The sequence below is a fragment of the Labrus bergylta genome, chromosome 2 (genome assembly GCF_963930695.1).
Source record: "Labrus bergylta chromosome 2, fLabBer1.1, whole genome shotgun sequence".
Taxonomy (NCBI): Eukaryota; Metazoa; Chordata; class Actinopteri; order Labriformes; family Labridae; genus Labrus; species Labrus bergylta.
The window spans coordinates 22,573,547-22,592,001 of NC_089196.1; the positions used below are offsets into that span (position 1 = coordinate 22,573,547).

At 38.5% G+C, this 18,455-nt stretch overlaps 3 protein-coding genes across 4 annotated transcripts; 2 read left to right on the forward strand and 1 right to left on the reverse strand.

Moving 5' to 3' along the window:
- Positions 1-204: 204 nt before the first annotated feature.
- On the forward strand, positions 205-9,147 carry polb (polymerase (DNA directed), beta). Its single transcript, XM_020643934.3, has 14 exons — positions 205-417; positions 744-801; positions 2,125-2,191; positions 4,505-4,579; positions 4,680-4,738; positions 4,855-4,904; positions 5,078-5,129; positions 5,246-5,300; positions 5,390-5,462; positions 5,563-5,633; positions 6,969-7,055; positions 7,162-7,229; positions 7,676-7,815; positions 7,955-9,147. Exons 1-14 carry the CDS (start codon positions 357-359, stop codon positions 8,047-8,049), a joined length of 1,011 nt encoding a protein of 336 aa, XP_020499590.2. The 5' UTR covers positions 205-356; the 3' UTR covers positions 8,050-9,147.
- A 419-nt stretch (positions 9,148-9,566) lies between these two features.
- dynll1 (dynein, light chain, LC8-type 1) lies at positions 9,567-12,044 on the forward strand. 2 transcript variants are annotated; one of them, XM_020643885.3, is made up of 3 exons: positions 9,567-9,702; positions 10,471-10,609; positions 11,666-12,044. In XM_020643885.3, exons 2-3 carry the CDS (start codon positions 10,478-10,480, stop codon positions 11,801-11,803), a joined length of 270 nt encoding a protein of 89 aa, XP_020499541.1. In that variant the 5' UTR covers positions 9,567-9,702; positions 10,471-10,477; the 3' UTR covers positions 11,804-12,044. The 2 variants fall into 2 exon arrangements, with proteins under 2 accessions (XP_020499541.1, XP_020499542.1); XM_020643886.3 differs by having other exon boundaries at positions 9,623-9,706.
- Positions 12,045-12,479: 435 nt separating this feature from the next.
- Positions 12,480-17,734, reverse strand: rpl6 (ribosomal protein L6). The gene is made up of 6 exons (XM_020643884.3): positions 17,573-17,734; positions 17,382-17,480; positions 16,999-17,142; positions 13,105-13,153; positions 12,757-12,941; positions 12,480-12,661 (listed from the first exon to the last, which is right to left on the reverse strand). Exons 1-6 carry the CDS (start codon positions 17,717-17,719, stop codon positions 12,509-12,511), a joined length of 777 nt encoding a protein of 258 aa, XP_020499540.1. The 5' UTR covers positions 17,720-17,734; the 3' UTR covers positions 12,480-12,508.
- Between the last annotated feature and the right edge of the window lie 721 nt (positions 17,735-18,455).

The window sequence follows — 18,455 nt, forward strand, 5'->3', positions numbered from 1 at the left end:
AAGGTGGGACTGGTAACCATTAGTACCATACACTGTTAAGATTCATACCCAATAGTAGAGGCTACTTGGCAGCTTTAGGTAATGACGTAGTACGGAACAATGTAGGAGCTGACTGACTCTGACAGATGGCAGTAATGCAACTACGTGGACCCTAAAACACCACAGAAGAAGAAGATGACGTATATGCGTATTACGTACGGGCCCGGCCCAACCCCCTCGACGTCTTTCAGTTATTGTTCTGCTTGGGGTAGCCGGTTAGCAGCTAACCGAGATTAGAAAGCGGCTTTAACTTTCATGCGTGCATTTACAGGACCTTTTAAATTTCCTGTGGACATTTAAAGACTGTCGAATCAATAATGAGCAAGAGAAAGGCACCTCAGGAATCCCCGAATGAGGGAATAACAGACTTCCTTGTCGGTACGTAAAGAAGAGTCAGACATTACATTAACCAGAGGCTCAGCTGGGCTCTGAAGTGAAAATAATACCTTTAAAAAAATGCACAAGTTGGATAAACAATGTGGTTAATCTTGCTCTGTCTCCTTCATGTTTGTCATTGGGTTTGATTATAATTTTAACTTCATCTCTTTGCTCGGATCACACAATGTTTGGTCTTGTTAATCGCTTTTAATTCACGTTGTTGTTCCTGTTAAAAATGGAAATAGACTGCAGGAGTTTGAGGTCAAATTTCAACTTTACATTTTAAAGCACTGGGATGTTTGTTTGTTTGTTTTGTCGATTTTCAGAGCTTGCCAATTATGAGAAAAACGTCAACAGGGCAATACACAAGTACAATGCATACAGGTAAGCTTCTGTCATTGGACGAGGGCTCTTACTTTACAAATATTAAAACAATATAAATGTTTTGTTATAGTGAGAATAAACTCAATTGCTTGTTTATAAACTAAAGCTCATGCAGATTATGAATAATTAATGAAGACGATTCACCCCATTATTAAGTCTTTATGTCTTTATGGTGTGCTTAAACACAGGCAGTGTTTTCTTACCACTCTAACTTTTGCTGCTTTGCTAAAGTGCTCATGATGGATAGACCAGGTCTTTGTATCATAACAATAAGTAAGGTCTTTTACCTGCTTTTTGTATCATAACAATAAGTAAGGTCTTTTACCTGCTTTTGTATCATAACAATAAGTAAGGTCTTTTACCTGCTTTTGTATCATAACAATAAGTAAGGTCTTTTACCTGCTTTTTGTATCATAACAATAAGTAAGGTCTTTTACCTGCTTTTTGTAATATAACAATAAGTAAGGTCTTTTACCTGCTTTTTGTAACATAACAATAAGTAAGGTCTTTTACCTGCTTTTGTATCATAACAATGAGTAAGGTCTTTTACCTGCTTTTGTATCATAACAATGAGTAAGGTCTTTTACCTGCTTTTTGTAATATAACAATGAGTAAGGTCTTTTACCTGCTTTTTGTAACATAACAATAAGTAAGGTCTTTTACCTGCTTTTGTATCATAACAATGAGTAAGGTCTTTTACCTGCTTTTGTATCATAACAATGAGTAAGGTCTTTTACCTGCTTTTTGTATCATAACAATGAGTAAGGTCTTTTACCTGCTTTTTGTAACATAACAATAAGTAAGGTCTTTTACCTGCTTTTTGTAATATAACAATAAGTAAGGTCTTTTTACCTGCTTTTTGTAATGTTAACAGACAAAGAGTAAGGTATTTTACCTGCTTTTTGTAAAGTGTCTCGAGATAACACTTGTTATGAGTTTACGCTATACAAATAAAAATTGATTGATTGATTGATTGATGATAAACACCTTATTAGAGCAGCACTTCTCTAAAATAGTTTACATAAAGCTTAAAACGATAACATTCATAGAGGTAGGATTTATTACTGGGTTGGAGCTCAGACTGGATTCATTTGGCTATGGGTACAAAATAAAGAGGTAATAGACTGTAACGCATTTGATGTGATATGAACACGGGATTAGATAGATATTTTGATCAATGTAAGGTTTTTTAATAATAAGAAAGTACTTGGAATTCTAAACAAACTTTTTAACCATTTTGTTTTGCTACTTCATTCATTATTTTGTTGCATTTCTTGTTAAAATATATATCTTTTAAATAACTTTTCTTTTTTCCCTTTCTAGGAAAGCAGCATCTACCATCTCAAAATACCCAAACAAAATCAAAAATGGCGAGGAAGCCAAGAAACTGGTATGTTGTTTTGATGTCTTAAGTTGCTGCCTTCCTAACAAAATATATAATCTTATCTTTAAAACAAGGTAGAAATGGTCAAAATAAACCTAGTGAGAACAGTCCAGATGTGTGCAGCAATTACAAATGAAGACAGTTAATAATGAGTTAGTAATATTTACATTCTACGGTAACACCTTAAAAAACATCTTTTTGAGTGCTATAATAGCCACCAGTTGTGACACATTGGTGCTGATACACTGGTTATGATGGTAATGATAGTTTTAAATAGCATCATTAACAAAAGGGTTTACAAAGTGCTTTGACATACAATCAAAAGAATACATAAGAACAGGCATGATTAGTTGTAATTGTTGAGTATGTATTTTAACACTGAGGATTGATAATGGATGTGAATCTGTCTCCTTTATGATTAAGTCTGGCATGTCTTTGTGTCAATGGATGTATCCAACAAACTACTCATTCAAAAGTAAATTATCAGAATCATATTTTGCAAACTACATTTATACCTACGTTGATACATAACACTAAATTTGATGAGAATCAGTGAACACAAAAGTAGAATAAAGATGTAAAAGGCAATACAACAGAAGTTTCCTCACAGTTAATAAACTTAATTATAATAGAATGAAATATATAAAAGCTATATAGGATAAAATTGTACAACAGGTTCAATGGAGGCGCATTACCAATGTTCAAATATGTCAGACATCTTAAACCCTTTTCACACATACAGAAATCTCCGTAAAAACTCCGGAGATTTGGCTACCCGGAGGGACTTTAGGCTATGTGTGAACGCAAACAGCTGCATTCTGTTTTCTGTTCGTCAGTATGTTGTTCTCCACTCTTTTGTGGATGTTGTCATTCCATTGGACTACACATAGCATTGATATAAAGGCAAATATTCTCATTATAACGCCGTGTAGCGGACTCGGTTACTTGGGCCGCCACTTCCACGTTGTTTATTTGCGTCACGTCATACCTCAGGAGATCCCCCGCGCCCCCTCCCCTCTGACAGGGAAAGTCCCCTGCTATGAGGAGCATATGTGAACGGCTATTTCGGGAGAATCTCCGGAGCGTTCCTCCTGCAATTGTCTAGATATAATCCAGAGTGCATATGTGAAAACGGCTGTAAAGTAAAATAACACACAGTGCACAGTGTAAATGGTAAATACTCAAGTCCTCTGTGCCTTAAAGCAACAGGAAATCAGACTCAGCTTTACATGCATGTAATGCTGGCTTACTCCGAGGCTGGATAAAGTCTGTGTCATGTGGGGGTTTTGGAAACTGACGAGGCTTTAGTAATCAGAAGGGGAAGAAACTGTTCTTGTGGCCTGAGGTTTTGGTCGTGATGGACCTCAGCCTCTTGACGGAGGGGAGGGCCTCAAAGAGTCCTCCAATCTTCCTCTCTGCAGAGTGTATGATATGCTGCAGTCTGTCCTTTTCTGCAGCATACCAGACTGTTATGGAGGAGGTGAGGAAGGACTCGATGATGGCGGTGTAAAAGTGCACCATCATTGCCTTGGGCAGGTTGAATTTCTTCAGCTGCCAAAGGAAGTAACTCTTTTGCTGAGCTTTCTTTATGAGGGAGCTGATGTTTAACTCCCACTTGCAGTCTTGGGTAAAGATGTTCCCTAGGAAGCGGAAAGACTCCACAGGAACTGAGGAGTCACAGCGGGTGATGGGTTCATGGGCTGCGACATTCATCCTAAAATCCCCATCTCCACTGTCTTCAGAGCAAAACAGCTCTGAGTTCTTTCAGACAGCACCAGGTGAAGTGCTGGAGGGCCAAGTTTACAGCTTTCTTAACAGATCTGTTCGCTCTGTATGAATTTGCAGGAGGGGGGTCCATGATGTTTTTCAGCAGTTAAAGCACAAAGTGTCTAAAGACCTAATCACTTAATCATTTGAGTCGTTGGGTCTTTTTGGAGATTGGACAGAACAAAATGTACTTAGATTTTTTTACCTTACAAACATAATGATTGATATGCTTCATCGTTTATTTGTCAATAAAATGACTGTCGCTATGCTTAGAGTGATACTGAATATCCGTTCCTCTGTATGTTATTGAACTTGACCGAGACAGAGGGCTGTATTTATTTTAAGACAGTTCACATCAGTGTAATGGTGCCTGAAAACTTGAAATGACAACATCACTATGTGTCTTCCCTACTACTGGTGTGCCTATGTTGATGTGGTAGCGTGTTGTGTGATGCCCTCTGCTGTAGCCTGAAAGATTCTGTCAACATCTTACGTAACTGCTGCTGAAAGCACTATTCAGCACCCTCATGTTTGTTTCCACACTTACAACAGGATGGTGTTGGAGCTAAAATAGCAGAAAAGATTGATGAATTCCTACAAACAGGCAAACTACGGAAACTGGAGAAGGTGAGTCTTTGGGTGTGGGAAGATCCTGTATGAGTGTTTAATAATAGCCTCACTGAACACATTACACACTTACAGATAATGTGCTATTTTTGTATTTCAGATTCGAAATGATGACACCAGTTCCTCCATCAACTTCCTCACCAGGGTTACTGGAATTGGGTATGTTTTTAGTTTCATTGAATTAACTATTTAGTGGCCACTCCAAGAGATGTATTGTTCATGTAGATTTTCTCTTTGCTCTTTATGTGACCTGCTTCTCGTGGCCCGAACTTTAGCCCTGCTGCTGCAAGGAAGTTCTTTGAGGAAGGTGTGAAGACATTAGAAGGTGACTCCCATTGTATATATATTTTTGTATTATTGGTAAATCTCAGTTCTTTTCCACATGAACTATGAAACAATGTTGTACATGAGATACAGTATTTTGCATTCTGTATAACTGTTTAATAAATGTGCTCTCATTTTCTGAATTGATTTATGTGGTCATTGTTATTTGTTTAGATCTGAAAAAGATTGAGCACAAGCTTAATCATCATCAACAGATCGGACTCAAGTAAGTTTTGGCTGAATGTCTCGACAGTTTCTAAATGAATCAGCATCCATACAAAGTCTTTGAATGTCTTCTCCCACACATGAACTGTGTGTGATGGATTGTTTGTCTGCCCTCAGGTACTTTGAGGAATTTGAGAAAAGAATTCCACGAACTGAAATGGAAAAGATGGAGGTCAGATCACCACTTACATGTTTCTCTTTACATTAAAATGTGTTTTATAGAAGAGTTTTCTTACACTTGATGTTGATGATTTGGTTCAGACGCTCATTCTTGAAGAGCTGAAGGAAATTGATCAAGAGTACATCGGAACAATCTGTGGAAGCTACAGAAGAGGTGAGACTTCCCTTGCAAGTTAACTTCTGTTGATGTTTCGGTTTATAAGAAGACACTTAGTGTAATCATGAAAACTGATTTACTTGCTTCTCATTTCCAGGTGCTGCATCGAGTGGTGATATTGATATTTTGCTGACCCACCCTGACTACACCTCTGAGACCGAAAAACAGGTAAAACTTTTCCACTGTTGGAATATACGTAGTGACATCAAAGAAAAATAATTTATCTTGTTTAAAAAAAAGAAGCATTCATTAATAATTATATTAAACCACTGCAGAGAGTTGTTGGCTTGCTGTTTATCTGCCTTATTTTGAATATACTAAATTATTTAACTATTGTCCTGATAGATTGTAAAATATATTTCAGTACATTTCAGGCAAATTTACAGACCATCAACATACATGTCAATGAAAAAAAAGCATTAACAAACAAGAGCTGTAAAACAAACATGTAAAGGAATAAATCAAAGCAACAAAAAAAGAATAAATGTGAAGAACACAGTGATGAGCGGCCGGTGATGATTGAATGAAGCTCTGAAGAAACGTACAACATTCCTGAACAAGGCCCTCCATAGCATGTAGAAAAGCAGATCAGCAACATGAGAAAATGATTTAGCTCTGGAGATGAGTTTAGAGTCTCTGCTTCTTTTGTTTTATAGATTTCAGTTAAAATAGGAGCTTTGGTGTCTGATGTCAACAGCACAAAGATTTCTCCTCCCATCAAATACTTGTCATTTCACAATTCTTTACACTGATGGGCACTCTACATAGCAGCCTCTGTAATCAGTGTTTGAATGTGGGGTGAATGTAGGAGTTGTCAGAAGACTCAAATGTGCCATACAAGCTCAAGTCCTTTTACCACTTTTCAACACTGAAGAAGATTAGAACAACAAATGCAAAGCCAAGAATTGTTGAAGTTATTCCTGTGTCAGTGTTCTGTTTACTTACTTCTCCCCCAAGAGGGATGAGCAGATGGCGGTCAACAGATCACCCCTGCACTTTGGGGATCAGCGTGTAAGACAGAATGGAATTTAAAACTTAAAATCTTCATTAACTGAATACAGGACCACATTTTACATAATTACTTTATTTGATTAAGTGGGTATGTGCAACCAATTCTTGACACTCAAACCATCAAAAGAGCAGAGTCTGTTTCTTTGTTCTGTTTGAGTTCTTGAGTGAAGCCAGAGGGGGATATTGGCCTTTAAAAGGGTGGGTGAGGTTGTGCGTCTAGGCAGGTTGTAAATTGGTAGGCTGTCACTTAGCTTCCATTTAATGTTGCCTGTGATTGTTTGCAGGACCTGCTTTTTGACCTCAAGGTCCTGTCAAAGATTTTTAGTGAAGGTTTATTAAAGTGTCATTTTCTGCCATTTCCAGTTTCTTGGTTTCTTCACATGACTGTAACTGTCTTCATTTTGAATATGCAGCGTGCTTCCTTTAACAGCAGTTGAATTTGTATGTATAAATCATTTTTGTTGAATTTATTTTCTTTCTTTTTCTTTTCAGCCTAAGCTCCTCCACAGAGTGGTTGAGCATTTTGAGTCCATTGGGTTTGTGACAGACACTCTGTCCAAAGGAGACACCAAGTTCATGGTGAGGCCAGTGCTGATGTTCATCTTTTGGTTATGGTGTTCAGATTGTTTATTTAATTATAAAGTGCGTTACTATTTTGATGATGTGCTGGATCTTGTTTTTTTAGGGAGTCTGCCAGCTGCAGCAGAACGATGAGGATGAAGAAGAGTACCTTCACAGACGTATTGATATCAGGTGCCCTTATTCATAAGAACTGTCCTCTGTCTTTCCACAAGTGAAAGTGTATATAGTATATATTTTATCTCTATTGTATTTTTCTTGCTTTATTTAATTAATGTAAATATGTTTGTTTTTTAACTTTTAGCTATTTTTGCTCATTATACTCCTGTTTTTGAACAACAAAATGTCCCTCTAAGGGGGATCAATAAAGTTTACCTTTATCTTTATTCATATTTCTCTCAACATTTACAGTTTAGGCATTATGTATATACAATGTTTTTGCAGTCCACCATGGACTGAGTCAGGTGTGCAGGGGTTCATAGTGATGAATTATAAGACACATGTCTGTAGAGAGAAATCTGTGATATTCAAATTAAAACATTGCCTCTGCAGACTAGAATACATACTTCTTATTTATCATTCTTTCTGCTCTCTAACTTTCATTTCTCCATTTCTCAAAGGTTAATTCCAAAGGACCAGTACTACTGTGGAGTTCTGTATTTCACTGGAAGTGATATCTTCAATAAAAACATGAGAACTCATGCTCTGGAGAAGGGCTTCACTCTTAATGAGTACACAATAAGACCACTTGGAGTCACTGGTGAGTCTCAGTCAGATATGTCAAAATGAACTTGGTGAACTCTGTGCCAGCAATGTGTGACTTCTTTGATCAGTCAGTGACTAATAATTCACGCTCTCAGTATTAATATCAGCTGTTTGTTTTTGTTGATCTGTTGTAGGCATGGCAGGAGAGCCTCTGCTGGTGGATAGTGAAAGAGACATCTTTGAATACATCCACTACAAGTACAGGGAGCCAAAAGAACGCAGCGAGTGATGCAAAGGACCGCGTATACTTACATCTGTTTGCTTTTGAAGCCACAAACAAGATCTGATGCGTGTTTACCAATGTGTGTATTAAAGTGTCAATTTTTTAAAAACCATTCAACTATTTTATTGAGTGGGAAAAACAGTGAAATACATTTTAATTTTCGGTTTTGATGGAAAAAAAGTCTTCAGAATATTAGAGACATTTTAAGTTTAAGGAACTTTGTTAAACAATACATTTGATTTTACTTAGAATATGGTGCTCCATGGGAAAGTATCTATTTTAGGGCTTCTGGTCTTAGCTTTGAATTTCTAAATCATGCTGAATAGTTGTTTTTTTAAAGATTAAAACAGAACTCAAGAGTGGTTATCTTTATGCAGGGTGGGATCTGTTGCTGTCGTAGCTTTGTCAGAATGAACAGTGAGAACCCATATCATCACTACATTTTTTAAAAGTGTACCATTGAAGACAAGTTGTGCAAACTTAAAAGGGAGAATTGTTATACATGAATACTTGATAGCAGTATCACTGTTATATCTTGTCTTATATTTATTTTTTTTATTCACCATTGAAATGTTAGTTGGTGTGTTGAACCTGTAGTTTCACCGATGTTGTCAAAAGAAAATTATAACTACAATGAATACAATGATTTCAATTATTTTTGGTTTTATGGGCTTAGTTCTGGTAATAGACAAGTATTTGGGAGAGAATGATCATTTTTAAACAACAATTAGGATTTTCATTCACCTCAGTTATTGATAGAAAACGACTTTTACACTGGCAGAAATGATGCATCTCTTGTATGTGGTTGTTTGATAATAATTTGTGTGGGCTCAGAGCATATTTGTAACCAATGGAGCATATTGAAAGTGGCAGATAAAGTTAACACTTACCTAGTAACTGAAATCCCACTACAACAAATCCTGGTGGAATTTTTGCTTTGAGATTACAACTTTGATTCAGTCTGGTATGTGGAGAATTGTAAACATTTGAGAAAATGTTGTTGGAAAATGTGGTACACACAATGCTCTATATTTGCTCTATAGTTTTTGAGTTTGTATGTGTGAAATAAATGGGTTTTTTTAAAATCATAAAGATTAAATTTGACTTATTTTTCCATTAGATTGAATTTCTTCTGAAAAATATAAACTAATATTGTTTTTGACCATGTATACATTAAACTTCTTTATTTTGATTAATTTTGAATTGAGACATGGTGGCAGTATAACACTCCAGATATGATCTGTGGACAAAACGGCCCTTCAAATAATGTTATACTTTTGCAAACCTTAAGAATCAGCATCTGAAAAAAACAAACTGTTGCGTTTATCCAGCTGTTTCTCTACAAGCGCATAGAGAGCCCCAATGCAGTCGCACTGTGAGACGGCATGAGAATGTTATTTACAGTGGTTTCCACGGCAACCTGTAATCTCGCAGTGCATGATGGGTTGAAACAAAATGCAGGCAGAAACACCAGAAAGATTGGCAGGGCTAAACCAATGACAGCGAGCCGTGCATTAATATCAGCCAATTGAAACACGTCAAAGCAGCAGTCTCTAACCGCCACACACCCACATTACTTTTGTGTCAACCACTTCGCGGGAGTTGTCGCAGACGGAGCGGTCGTCTCTTTAAAAATTATAAACACTAAACAGGAGACAAGTAGGTATACTTAACTTATATTCATGCGGAACATGTCAACATAGCTAATTTAATGTCTTTATAAATTAGAAATCGGTAACCTCTGTGTTCACTATTTCACGGTATTTTCGCCTGTTGTGGGATGAATGAGTAGCTACTTACCCTGCGCCTGAAGGTAATCAACAGATCATCGTGGATAAATCAGAAACGTAGCGAGGTTTTTCCGAGTAAAAATCGTTTTCTTACGGCACCTTCAGTTAAATTAAATTTCCCTCTTTATACCAAACGATTGTATTTATGATGTTGTGGTGTTTATTACGGCGTCGTGCACGTTTGAAAGCGAGTTTGTTCACGTTATAATCGCTGGATTGTGTTGTCATTTTTCCAGGATCATGTGTCATATGATTGTGGTTGAAACCTCGGGGTTACATTTGAGACGATAATCTCAAATGTCTTGCGTATCCATAGAAACTACGCAGAGCGCGCATCCAGCGAGCTGATGGAAGTTATGCAACACTTGTAGAAAAGGCTCGTTGAGATGTGTCAGTTATTATGTAATGATAGCATCGTCACTATTATTTTATTTTTCTTGCTCAAAAGTCCTCGAATGCTTTTGATTTATTTCTCAAAAGACAAACGAGGATGAGGACTTTTTTTTTTATTTTCTCGGATGCTCATGGATTTAGACCTGATGGCGTTTTTGAATGTGTATTTGGTGCTTGGTGCGTGCCAATGCGCCTGTGAAGATGATGATGATGATGATTCCACCGCTGTGTTTTGGTTTCCCAGGGCAACCATGTCTGAAAGGAAGGCAGTGATCAAAAATGCCGACATGTCGGAGGACATGCAGCAGGATGCCGTGGAGTGTGCTACTCAGGCGCTGGAGAAGTACAACATCGAGAAAGATATCGCAGCATACATCAAAAAGGTAAATGCACTGCCGACGCGTCCAACACCTTACATTTAATCCAAAGCACATTGTGGCTTTCCTAAGTAACTCAAACCATGCGATTTGTTATTCCAAACAAAGCTTGTATTTCTATTTAATTGACGTTTTTTAAAAAAGTTGTCGGACTGCAACCACTGACGTAAAAGCCAGTTTGCGCTCCCTGACTTTCCATACACCCCCCCCCCCCCCATCCTTCCTGTTACACACCCAGACTGGTATTTGCAATTGCTTCCACTCTCTGTGGAAACCTGCTCCTCTTGGACTGACTGTCCTTCAAACGCCACTTTCCCACATTTTTTTTTTTTTTTACTTACTGGAATCCTGCCTAGTACAGGAAATGGCACTTATCTAACTATGAGGGGGAAAATATATATTCTCCTTCATGCACTTCTTGTTGTAAGAGAACATACACTTTCCAGTTTTCTACCCCTTTAGGCCTAAAAGGATTTTTAAAATCATCGTACTGGCAGAGATCTAAGATGTACAATAAAATCACCGGCTCAAAATTAATGAATATTCTTTTAGAAATGTAGTTTTAACACTTAGGACCATTCAATTTCTTCTCAATTGCAAATTTGTTGAGAATGCTGGGAAAATATTTTTGTTGTGATCATAAAGATGGTTTTGGACTTCAGAGGTCTGGGGACTTTTTGAAGAGGAACTATCCACTAGGGAGTTTTCTTAGAAGTACACACCATGAGGACTTTTTTCTGTCCGCATTCGCCGCCATGTAACCTACTCTGTAGCAGGACTTAAATAGGGTTCCTGTACAATCAATAAAAAGGAGGGAGGGTTCCAATAGTTTGGCGGTCCGAAAACACCTATTTTTGTTGCCATGTTTAATTTAGGTAAAGAATTTTAAATGTTCTAAGTAAAAATCACGAGTGCAGACGGGTGTATTAGTTGGTAGATGAGACCTTTGAGACTGGTTGTTGTTTCACTTTCGTCTTATTTACTATACTTCAGTGTATTTTTACAAGATATGTCTTGGTTTAATTAATCTCCTAACATTTGACATTTCATTTTCCCACACAGGAATTTGACAAGAAATATAACCCGACCTGGCACTGCATCGTTGGAAGAAACTTTGGCAGCTATGTGACTCATGAGACCAAGCATTTCATTTACTTCTACTTGGGTCAGGTGGCCATTCTGCTGTTCAAGTCCGGCTGAGAGAACGCATTTTCTCCCCATCAGCTGACCATGCATACAGTACTGACTGACTCGACAAAGGCACTTATCATTCCTTGGCAAGGGGCCGCTGCCTTTTTCTGTGCTGCTTTCTACTTTGTTTTTGAGGATAAAAATACGTGGCCATGTTAAAGAGATGAAACACTTGTATTTATTTTTGTCTTGTTACATTAGACGTGTCATTTTTTTAAATAAAGCGTAGCTTTTAAGCTGTCTAGGTCAATACCTGTTGTGGTGATTTCTGTGCAATAATACACCAATTAAATGGTGAAACTTAAATCCCATAACATGATGCTCTTGTTTTCAGGTCATGTATTCATACAATAACCTGTGATCCAGCTCAAGTGGTTACTACCCTAAACCTAATTTACTAACATTTCAGCCACCATCCTGGAAATTGAAAACTGCAATAAGAGTCTATTTTTAGTCTAGTTCAATACAATATGTCAGTGGTATACAGCAGATATTTTTTACAAGTTGCCATTATGCTGAATAAAGCTTGGACACCATTTTATATTCATAGTTGCCATAGGCTTAAGACAATCATCACAGAATAAAATATACTGAGCCCTGGATATACTGCAATGTTTTTGGAAAGGCTGTAAAATAATTCCTTGAAACCAAAACGTAAAGAATAATGGAGGCAAGACAAGTCAAATGACGGTGGTACTGTTTATTACATCACATTTAGAAAACCAGCTTGTGTGGATAAACACCATTAGACAGGCAGAAGGAAGAGCGCAGGTACCCTTTCATCTGAGGGACTTTCTTGATTAAGGGCAGGAGCTGAGCATCAACTGCTTTCTGGTCTTCTTTCCTCTGCTCTGTCAGTTGGTACTTCTGCAGAAGAAAAAAACATTGCATCACATTCTGCACATAAAGGGACCAATTCCAATTGTAATGGTCAAAAATATTTATCATTTAAGTTAGTTCACCTCTTTTTCTGTATCAAAGATCTCTCCCTCCTGATGACGGGGCCTCCTCAGCTTCTTCTTCTTGAAGTAGGCGTCATTCAGAGTTTTGGGGATCTTCATGCCAGAGATGTCGATTTTGGTGTTTGTGGCAATGACAAACTTCTGGTGGGCCCTGCGCAGGGGGACTCTGTTCAGGGCAAGAGGGCCTGAGGGGAGGGAGGGGGTGAAAGGAGAAAAGAGTATTGAAAAAGATTTTTAAATAAGCCTTTCAACTTGCTAAGGGATTTTAATTTTGAATATTAATGAATTTACTCTTGTGTACAAATATTGCATAAACAAGATTTTACTCTCATAAATACTCATCCTTACCAGTGACAAGCAGGAGACCACTTGAGAGCTGCTTCAGGAACACCACACGCTGAAAACAAAACACGGGTATCATCAGTAACCACAAACAATTGTGTTAATGCATCAACCACACATTTATTCACAGGTGAAACCCTGTCCACAGAAAACTCGTACTAAAGGCTCTTGTATAAATAATCATATTAGGATTAACTTGATTTAGAAGGTGAAAAATAAATACACTTGACACAGTGCTTGCTTTATCCAGAGGGCTCTACCTGTCCATTTGATAGCTGAAACATTATTTAGGTCAGTCACCACTCAAAGTGTGTGTAGGCACACTCACATGCTTCCATAACTTGCCCGTGTAACGTTTGAGTGTGGGAGAGAGGGACAGTGTCTCTGGTATAGAGGGCGTGATTATAGTCATGTTTTGAGTATGCTTGTTATTTTCATGCACAATAAGGACACACTACCAATTCATTTGTGTGGACAATATCTTTTGAAAACAAGCGTTCATTGACAATGGCAACTGATCATGCTCTCATGATGTTGAACATTTGAGAGCTTTATCTCAGACACTAGGGGAGAAAAAAAAGTCAGCCACATTTACACCAACGGTGTACGGGTAAGTGTAATTTCAGTTGTAAAACGCCACAGCTGTTTACTGTAAAACCAGGGCTGCTCGATTACAGCAAAAATCAGATGCACAATGATGAGGTAGTGGTGATGTACTCATGTGAACAAACTATAACCACACGCACGCCAAAACCAGCTCAACACTGCATGTAATGGTTTCATTTCGATTTCATGATCGCAAACATTGTAATTTAAACTATTAATTGCCCGGTCCTATGATTCCAGCATTAGACTCGCATGTGTTACATCTATACGAGTGTAAATCTGAGGTCAGTGCAGAAAAGTAAAGGGCTGTTTTGTTTGATTATAACTCAGTGAAACCAAAAAAAAAATGTTTCGTAACTAGAATTTTTCAACAATCAGTACGTTTTGTAAGTCAAATGGCTGTTTTAATTTATTGATATAAACTGGATTATTTATAAATGTACTGTTAGAAAACATTTCAATTCTCTCAACATAAAATAAATATATTGACAAATATCAGAATTATACGTGGGGTTATGGAGAACAAATCCCACCGATAGGATGATGGATCTGGTTTATCGGATTGAGGGAAAAAACAACAACATTCATGATACAACTTTTTCACTCCTAAACTAGACATGACTCAACCTGTGGATTTAATCACCAATCAGCATGCTTCTCCATGAAACTTGATGCATAACACCCTTTATTTACTTTTTTCATCATATGCTATTTGAGCTGGGTTAAAAGTATCACTATTTTATTGGATGATTAAAATATCATCAACAACAGATGTGAGCTTCTGAAAGTGTAAAGGAGCAGTCAATGCACACTGTGTTTTCTTAATAGTTCAGAGTCTTTTAGGTTATCAATGAAGCTACAACTACAATCTCAAGACTGAACCTTATAAACAAGAAAGTTTCATTTATGTGAACATGTTCTATCCTACCCTTCATACAACTGTCTCTCTTATGAGCTACTAGGATAGCCCACTAATTAGCTTCTGAGCTCACGTAATAAACTGTTTTATTAAGGCAAAACAGACACATCGGATAGCGGTAGTTGATCAGTGGGTATTTGTTCATTTCATGTTAGTGTGTTTGTAGCAGAGGGCTGATGAGTCAACCATTGATAAAAAGTTAGCGCCTCTAACCGCTAGAGGTCAGCTAATGCACTACATTAGTTTCTTAAAGCATTTGCCAATAAATCTTGTGAAATCAGCAGCATGTGGGTTCTGCAAAAGCAACCGCTGCACCCAGCGTCTTTTTCAGAGTGTTCGTTTAGTATTTATTTAGCCGCACTAGGTGCCATCACTGAAACATCAGTGTATGATCAGGTAGCCAATCATATACTAGTTGGTGTGGGGCTCGTTGCCCAGATTACATGACAGTAATAGATGCTGTCGGCTGATGATCACAGGTAGGGATGACCCAACACCAGTATTCGGCATCGGTCTGATGCCGCCTTTAAGTACTCATACTCTTAAGACTACGCGGCTACAACGGCACCGATACCACTTAACGGCGGATGGGCGTCTCCTCAGTTTGACGGGTAAGCGGAGAAAAGCGAGATGTCAGCGGTGTTTTCTCAGCATAAACAATGACGACAAAAGAAAAGCAGACTGTAAACTGTGCACTCCCCAGCCTACCGTGCGTGGCTCACACGCTACAGCTAACTGTTAACGAAGGACTTTTGGCTCAGGAGTGTAGCTTCCGCGGTGTCAGTCAGACGTGAAGTTGTTGGACATTTTAAGCATTCGGCATTAGCCTACTCCCGCCTGGAAGACATTCAGCTGCAGCTCAACCAGCCTGTAAGAAGACTCCAACAAGACGTGCAGATGCGCTGGAATAGCACGTACTACATGCTACAGTCTCTCACCGAGCAGAAGCGGGCTCTGGGAATATTTGGCCACGAATATGAACCTGCCGACAATCTTGCAGCGCACACTTCTGGAAAAAACGTTGTTGTTTTGGCTCCGTTTCAAGAGTTAACACGAAAAGTGAGCTCGTCTGATGCTTTAGCATCAGATGTAATTCCTGCTGTGACCGTGCTTCAGAGACTTTTGACCAAAGAAACAGATGCTGATCAGGGCATTTAGTACTCGCAACGGTACTCTGTATCGGTGAGTACCCAAATGTAAGTACTTTGTTTGCAAAAAAGTGGTGTCGGTGCATCTCTAATCACAGGAAGTGAATTTGTAGGAACAGATGTTCTGGATGTTACAGCTGAGCTTTTAATAGATAATAAAGACTCTGACTCAAATGGACATTATTTTAAGAAACAATCTTGTATGAGCTAGGCCATTTTGGAACATGTCACAAACACACCCTTCATTTAGAGGGTGTGTATGTACCTGCAGTGTGTGAGTCAGATAAACAACAAACATGTGTTTAGGAACTATATCTCCAGTTTTGGGGGAGAACACAGCCCTCTGGAACAGAAATTGTTTAAAAATTGAGTTTACAGCATTGACTACAGCAGGCTGTGACATTAATCAGGGCAAGCTGCTGAGTGTTGTCACACACAGCCTTCAGCTGGTACCGGCATGATAGCAGACAGTGTGACAGGAGAAGACCAAGCAGCATTTGAAATATTAACACTTTCTGTTAAAGACCAGTTTGCGTGAAAGTAGGCTAAAAATATTTTTTCATGGGTCTAACATCTTTCTATATGTTTAGCAGGTCTTCATGGCACCACAAGCAGTTTTTTCCACTGAGACTTTGCACAGGGATTTAGCGGTAGTATCTATTAAAGAAAACACTGTTTATAAATATCGATCTGATATTTATAGTGGTTCAGCACAGAATCAGCAGCTGTACATTGACATTTGAGAGCAAGGCACATCAACCGGTGAATTTACAAGAGATGTACGGACAGTAGTCCTTATCGCTCCCATTCTCTCTGCTGACGTGTTTCTGCGCTCTCCCATGCACACAGCAATTTTATGAATAAGTGACAAATCACATAAAAACAGGTTGGAAATATGTTGTTCAGCCCGCCCAGGTGTCATACTTCTGTTGTCTAGTAAAAGTCCTTAATAGGGATCTGTTGATTATTGAGCATAAAGCTTGACTCAATCCGAGTTCTATAATTTCAGTCTCATTGAGTTTACATTTGATCACGCATGACATGTGAATGATATGTCCAAACTGTTGTCTGCATCATCACAATCAAGGTCTTCTCTAAACATCAGTTCTTCATCCTGTGTATAATGATGTTTAAGACACACCTCAAGTTCTCTTTGGCCTTCACAGTTAACATCTATAACCTGTTATATGGAGTCATTATCAAGACGTGTTAGAAATTATTTTTTACCTTTCCACGGTGGCGACCGGTGAGCAGAACAAGGACAGATCCTGGAGTGATGGAGGCGCGCAGCTTCCTCTTGTGCTGGCAGAAGGGTTTTTTACCGTGGCTCTTCAGCTTGCGGGGAACATCCTCTGTGGGGTAGTAGCGGGGCTACAGCAGAAAACGGCAGATTATACAAAATGCAAGAGAAATACTTTGGAAAAACTTGCATGGACAAAAGGCATACATGTGCATTGTATTGGGAGAACAGAACTACCAGCTTTCATGAAAAGTTCAAAAGATGTGTTAACTCTTGTCCTGTCCTTCAAATAATTGATCTGCATTTAGTAAGTGCATAACACTTTGAAGTACAAATTTAAGGAGAAATACAGGAAATTCACATTACTCACCATCTTGCGCAGCTTGACAACACGAGTGCCGCCATTCTTGTCTCCTCCGACAGTCTTAACAACTGTGGCTTGGGGCTTCGCCTTTGTCCTTTTCTCCACCTGAAACAAGAGTAAATATATATGCAATTAAATGTGACGTTCACACAACTCCTTTTCTCATTCACCTCAGAGTGTAACAGGTCTGCCCTCACCTTGGTCTCAGTGGTCTTGGACTTGCGCTTGTACGCGGCCCTGCGGCCGAACATGGCGGACCGGGAGTACCGACCGATGCCACGGGCCAGGGTCGGGTTCCGGCTCCCGTGCCGCCTCTTGGAAACTTTCTTGTCTCCCTCTGCCATCTGACACAAAGTGCAAAAGGTGCAAGACTTCAACAGAGTATCATTTGACTTTTATTTTTATTTTTTAAATAAATACATGACCAAGAAAGTGTTCCAGTCTTGAAACAGTTCATTGTATACAGAGGCTCAGTAACTCCTGGTGTAATGTTTGTATCTTTGTGTTTTGTCTTAATTGCTGGGCCGCAAACAGAGCAGCTGGGAGGCAAGGCTGACAATAAAGTATTATTTATTTATCTATCCACTACATTAAACAAACACTAACACATTAACTAAAACAGCCTCCAGGGGAACTCTGGTCTTCAAACTCACACAATGCATTAGAACAAATCAAAAACATAGAAAACGTTTCCCTTTAAGTAGTTCAGTATATTTCAGCAATTTATAATGTAAAATATGCAACTTCATATAGCTAACGTTAGCACTTAGCATTTCAGAATATATAATAGTCACCCTGCTGCTACAGGTTAGCTTGGCATTTGTCTCTTCAATGTTGCATTATTAACTTAAATGTAAACCTGAAGAATGACACAACGGATTTGTCGGCGTTTACGGAACAGAAAACGACCGAAGAGGGCAACACGTTTCTGGGAGCTAGGTAGCTAACGTTGTAGGCAGCAGTATGGCTAACCGGCGGCCTTGGCACCGAGACATCAAACTGTCCATTAATACAGTAACTTCATGGATAAATCATAATAATAACGATGTCTAACGCATCGTTGATATACAAGGATTCGTC